Source organism: Rhea americana, unplaced genomic scaffold (genome assembly GCF_003343005.1).
Source record: "Rhea americana isolate MKP2758 unplaced genomic scaffold, rheAme1 scaffold_515, whole genome shotgun sequence".
Lineage (NCBI taxonomy): Eukaryota > Metazoa > Chordata > Aves > Rheiformes > Rheidae > Rhea > Rhea americana.
The window spans coordinates 73598-80143 of record NW_028186663.1 but is presented as its reverse complement, the minus strand read 5'-3'; the positions used below and the strand labels follow the sequence as shown (position 1 = coordinate 80143).

Sequence of the window (6546 nt, the reverse complement as noted above, 5' to 3'; positions counted from 1 at the left end):
AACTAGACCAACTTTTGCATCCTGCAATCCCTTATTGCCTGCATGGCTGTGCAGCAGTCACTTCCAAATATTCTATAAAAGGCAACCAAGAAAACGCAAKCTCCATGTCAACAATCCTAGTGCCCATACCCGAGGTGAAATATTTTTCTAGGATCTGTAAGTCAGGGGGAAAAAAGCTGGAAAAGCACGGACACAGGCCAAACAAGCAGAGCATGGCACTGAACAGGCGGGTGGCACCTTCCAAGGCTGGGGTGTCTGACAGCAAACTGGGTGGCCTCAAAGGCTACAGCAGTGACATTCAAGGGGACAAACTCTGAAGACTTGCACTTGGGAATAAACAAAAAAAAAAAAAAAAAAACAACTAGGAACTAGGCATTCATTGCACTCACCGAAGAACAATTTCAAGACCCCAGCTGATCACCGGAGCTACAAACTGCCCAGGACAGGCAAAGAAAAAATAATCGCCCGCACAGGGCATACCCAGAGAGCTATTGCCAGCAGGACAGAAAAATTGCTGCCACTGCACAAGAAGCGTGATGAGACTGCTTTAAAAAGCTAGGGGCTTTTGTAAGAGCACAATTATACTCCTTTATACAAAGAAAAGGTTAAATTATCTATTAGATAAGCACACTGCAGGCAACTCTTTGCTATTCAACAGACCTACTGCACATTACACTAGAAAGCTAGCACAAAGGAAGCGTCAATCACTTCCCAAACAGCCTTTCACAAGGATGCGAGTGTCCGAGCTAAAATAACTTTTCCTCTACTCTATTCTAAAGAAAATAGTTACACATACAGAAATCCAAAGCAAAATGCCTGAGAAAATCACAAAAAGGCATGAGTATCCTCTTATTTTCTTCAATTCTCTCCACACTAGGAGATATCAAGGACATTAGATGCAAAAACCCACAGTAGTTGAACAAAATCCAAGTTGWACACAATCAAAACTAGTTGAACACATCAAAATTAGGAAAGTGAAATAAATACAACAAAATTAGGTGAAAGTAGCATTAACTCAACTAGACCATGCACACCAGGAAACCGTGCCAGTGCAACTGCAACTGGGCCAGTGCAACGAGGCAACCTGATCTCCAGTGTCTCAGAAGCACTCAGCACTCACATGCATTATAAATGTTTTTCACGTCTACACAACCTGTCAGTCTAAGGTTCCCGAAGTACTTCATAAACACTTCAGTCTGGAGAACAGAACTAACCGCAGTGATTACTGGAAGAGAGAAATTACGAAGTAGTATCAAAAAAGAATTGAAATTACCAGAAAGTGAGGTGTTGCTTAATCAGAAACACGCGGTCTGCATGTCCTAGGTCAGGTCACACTATCTTTCTCTGCCTATTGTAGTAAGAATAAAGACATTTATTTTGTAAGGAGCATCATAATACTTAACGGACATTGTGACCTATAAATGAGAAGAGCTAGAGAGGTGTGCGGCATTCTGCTGCAGTCCTTGGCAAGGAAGATGGTTTCAGAGTATGGGAGGTCTCATCCACATTGCTGACAATTTCAAGAGTTGTGGGCCAAAGAAATCCCCAAGCTAAAAATACTACTACTTTCAACTTCCTTCTTCAAGGATTTTGCATTCCTCCAGGCTCCCTGTTCTGCTCAGACTCGTAAGACTTGACTCTTCCCCCCCCCGTAATAAATATTAAATCAAAATTTTCCCCATATAGAAAAATCAATCAAGTGCTTTTRTCCGGAGATGGAAATACCACCTCTGGCTTAGGAAGTCCCCAGTCACACGCTGCCAGGAGCTGGGAGGTTATATTGGAGGAAATATCACTGTCTTTTACCTTGCTCCAATATTCTTCTTCCCAACAGCCAACACAGGCCACTGGTAGGCCAGGCTCCTGGCCGACAGGGACCTTCGGTCTGGCCCAGAATAGACACTCCTGTGTTCTGCACCGTGTTCTTTTCCAGCATGAACAATATTCATTCATTTTTTTTTTCTTTTTAACCAAGGTCCACTGGATTTCACCAACAAGGAAGCAGTCTACAAGGCTCCACCTCTGCAAAACCAGGCCAGCCCTGATCGCTTCCGTCAGAACTGGGAAAYGCAGCAACGCACTGTAAGATCTCCAGGAGCCTGGAAGACAGGTAAGTTCCTGCTCRCAGAGACCTGAGCACAGTTTAGTCTCAGTCCTAACTGTAACTGGAGGTTGCCATTTGTCCCTGCTGCTCCAGGACAGACAAACAAGCCAGAGAGGTCTGTCCAGCTAGCTGCTGCATAAACCCAGGTTCCCTCCTGCTCACCCAGAACTGCAAGGCACAGAGCCCTCCCACCTGGGCAGGCAAACAGCTGGTATGACTTCTGAAGCACTTAGTCCCAACAGTCGTGCAGGTGCTTCTGCAACTCCCACGCATTATCCACCTTGGGGCTCAACAACCCCGAACACACACGGCACCAAAAGACTGCAAAATAACTCGGAGAACTGTGCACCAAGTGACGAAAACCACCAAGAGTGTCAGGGTGTGSGAGGAACCCCAGGAGAAGTACTGATTGAGGCTGCTTTCATAAATTTAGCTTAATACAAAAGGAAAAAAAWTATCATGATTAAAGGACAGGACAGATTCATGAAATCTGGCTTCTAAATGCCAAAGCTTTTTTCCATGCAACCTCTAGGCCTTAGAAAGTGGGGCAAAGCCAGAGAAACACCTGGTTGCCATAAGAAACTATCAACACAACCCTTAACTAAACAGAGGGCAAAGTCATCTAGCACAAATATTTGAAGGATGCTAATCTCAACATAGTGAGGGTGATATTTAGATTAGTAGGAGAGGGTAGAACGATAAGCAAAGAAATCGAATTTTAAAAATRYGTAAATAAAAAGAAAACTTTCTCACTGGGAAATGGATCTAGCCACAGAATTTCACAAGGGAAAATTCAAAAGGGTAATCAATTCTGCAGCAGCTATTGGGAATGGGTGACACAAGATACTCTTCTCCTTCTCAAAAAATGGAAACTTATGATTGTCCTCCTTGCAGAGCTCTAGAAATAACAYGATGTATCCCAAAACAAAAACCAGTAAATATCAGGACAACTTTCCTCTCAGCAAGATCATCTGTAGCYGCTATAGCTAGAGGAGTATTTTTCATTTAAAAAGAAAATTAGAAATGATATTGCTAAATTCTTCTTCTTCCCCAGTCCTAAAGTTTTCCAAATTAAGCCTCAGGTGGGGGGGGGGGATATCCCCTTTCCTTTTTTTTCCAGAAATCTCCCCGCAAAGCCAGTTCTAGTGATCAATTAAGCAGCTCGTCTGACAACCAACTGGCAAACGATCTGGGCACTATGACCTACCTGAGCTCCTACTGCCAGCATCAACATAAGGACCAGAGTTAAACCGACTAATTTCCCCTTGGAGTCACCCACAAACATAGCAGTGGTAGAAAAGGGCACTGCAAGTCCTGGACAGGAACATACTAGYAGGTCTTTCTTGCAGTCTTTATATTGCAGAGAAAGACTCAAGAGCAAAGACAAACATAATAAGCAAACGCAACCACCGGAGCAGGGCCTGGGCACCAGCAAGGGACCACTGCAGTGAGCAGCAACCCCTGCACGCTCTGCTGCTGCTGCAGCACAGCCAGCTCTCAGACATTTATGAAGATCTGGCAATAACACACACCCTAAAAGTGAGAGCCGCCTGCATATTTGTTCACAAATCCAATTCAGCAGGTTTCTGCAGGCCTGTATTAGCATGGGAGACCAGACTAGATCAGCTTGGGACAAAAGTCGCGCAGCAAAGCCATCCTTCCAAGTTTGGTGCAATCTTCTTTCACCTACAAGAACCTCCACACATCATCTTCTATGGACAGGTAACCAGGGCCACACTCTGCAGGGGCACAGACCATCTTGCAGGCCATCTTTAGTCACAGCTTTTTCAGGACTCATAATAATTGTCTGGTAGCTGCCCAAACTCTACACATAATACTCTCCACTAGAGATAAACCATGATTAAAAGCCCAAAGAATATTTAGTTTATAACCTTCAGACTTTTTGCTGAAATCTGGGATAAGAGACAGTCCATATGCAGAGCAGTTTGAACACTCTAACAAAAGGGCTATTCAGTTTAAGCGAACTGAGCAGGAAATTTAGGAACCTTCAGAAGCATCTGCATAATTTATTTAGGAAGAGCAAAATTCTATCTTGTTGTGTTATATATATTGTTCCTGGGGTCCCTTGAAATAGCTTCAGCAAAACGACTTTCCAATTTATAAGCAGCTTAGTCTCCCAGCAAACTTCTGCTCAGAAAATAAATTCTGAAAATTGTACTTTAGGTTCTGTCCTTATTGTGCCAATATAAATCCAGATCAAGTTTGCCAAATTTAAGACTTTTTTAATTAAAGTATAAGCTTTGCTAACTCCCTTGGTGACCTGAAAGACAGCCTGGGTTCTTTTCTATTCTTGCCCCAGAAGTGGAAAGACTGAAAGTAGAACTCRATCTGCACAATTCCATCCATACCAGTTTCTACCTCTTTGAAGTTTGTTCTCAGTTATGTAATTCAACACTATGTGCAGGTATACAAAAGGCAAATTTTAGCCCTGTAATTGATGCAAGAGCCATAGCATATCTAAACTCCAGTTCCTTTTCCAGTGTTGCTAACAAAATACTCTCTTATTTCTGTTTCCCAAGAGCCATATTTGTGCCCAATCACACAGAGAAAATCTGCTGAGCCATTAAAAACCTTTATTAGAGTTCTCATTTGCTATGACACCTATAACGGATGATAACAGATACTGTGCTGCTACACTGAGACTAAAGCCCACCTCACCGACCGGTACTGCCCCATAAATTCTTTCTGCTTTCCATGTGCCTATACCCCAGCTTGTCCCATATTTAGACTCTGATCTTTGGGAGCATGGAGTGCCTTTTGCTTTGTTTCCACACACCCTGCAGCACAGCCGATCCACAGCTCCGGCTGCTGCAGACCCACAGAACCGCACTCGCTCGACCAGCCACGCAACCCTTCTTTTGTTAGGGCTGCCGCCACCCCGAATAAAGCACCTGAGCCCGTGCTATGCGCTAGCACCACCAAATACAAAAGAGCATCATTCTAGCCACGACTGACTGAGGATAAAGCACAAGGAGAAACAAGCCTTGCAAGGACAGGTAGTTTTGTTTGTAAGAATGTAGAAAACATAAGCCTGAGCCTACCAACCCAAAATTACCGCTTGAGTCGCATAGCAGCTGTGACACAAGGGCAGGCGTTAAAGGTTCATTAAGCTAAGGTCTCACTGCCATCAAATTACCAGAAGTAAAGTGTTTGTGACCATTCATACATTTACAGATAGTTGACAGAAAGGGATGTCCAACAAAATATTACTAAAGAAAAAGCCAGTTCTGCCTGTAACCACAGTTTGGGAGGACAGGACACAGCCATCGCCTAAGTCCAGTAGTCTGCTTGCCGCTGCATAATCCAACCCAATTTTCTAATGAGAATTGATCCACATGGCACTAGGACCCCGCAGATGGCAAATGCTGTGAGCCTGCGCTGTGTAAAACTGCAGCATTTCACAACTTCAGCAATAGCTAGAGCAGCACTGCAACAAAGCCAGACAGCAACCGCTCAAGGACAAGGAAGCAAGCTTTGTTCGTTTTGCATTTCTCACACCACAAATTTAATGATTTTTTTTTTTTTAGCTAAAATGGAAACTATCAAGATTACAATCAATATATCAGAAGTCCTTCATTGAAAAGGTAACCRTAGCAACGGACTGAAAAGCAAAGGATGCTGCATCCAAGCTACATCTGTCTGGTGGCAGGAAGAGGTTAGTCAATTTTAGCTCATCTCTATCAAAATAATTCACTCATTATTTCACAGCTGAACACCTTTCCACAGTCACTGAGTTCCCACCTTTAGCTTCTATATATCGTTTAGCCTTCAATGTTTTTAAATATATTAAGAAGCTAATTTAAAAATGTCTGCTTTATTGCTAAAGGATTTAGAGCATCCAGAACTGTTTGTTCCTTGTTTCATCTTATGCGACTTTTACCAAATCGTTGGAAAAGCAGTTATTGCATTTTAGTATTTACACAACTGTCTTTGCTCTCTTTTCTGAGTGATTATCATTCTTAACGAACTTCTTTCTTTTACTGTATTATGGAATTCCTGATCAACAAGACTCCTTATCTTTTAAAGAGCACATAACTAAAGTTATAACTCATTTATAAAAGGGCATCCATAGCAAGGCATACAGAGTCTTTCACCAGTATTTGGCAGTATTATCTATGGGTTCAAATTAAAAAAAAAAATCAAAAACCACAGAAAAACATTCCTCAGTATGCCAAGACCACCTAGCTGGAGAGTTTTATACCTAGGTACAACATAGCCCCTGACTATTTACTGTCACTTTTCTTCCTTACTGTTTTGCTACCTTTAAGTATATTAAAAAAAAAATCTTTTGCAAACCCTTTAGGGATAGGTGCAAAAGCCYCATTCAGCTTCCACAAGTTCCACTTGGGATTTGGGTCTTTATGTTGCARTAGTGCAATGCAATCACCAAAAGGAGATTTCCAATGCTCTAGCTCCAGAAA

At 42.5% G+C, this 6546-nt stretch overlaps 1 protein-coding gene across 1 annotated transcript in view; it reads left to right on the top strand.

Annotated features, from left to right (window-relative positions):
* LOC146588406 (uncharacterized) overlaps positions 1 to 6546 on the top strand; it is a 16331-nt gene that overhangs the window by 2666 nt on the left and 7119 nt on the right. Inside the window, exon 2 of the mRNA XM_085318052.1 lies at positions 1976 to 2110. Within this exon, the coding sequence (XP_085174178.1) occupies positions 1976 to 2110 (135 nt within the window). The remainder of the gene's footprint in view (positions 1 to 1975; positions 2111 to 6546) is intronic.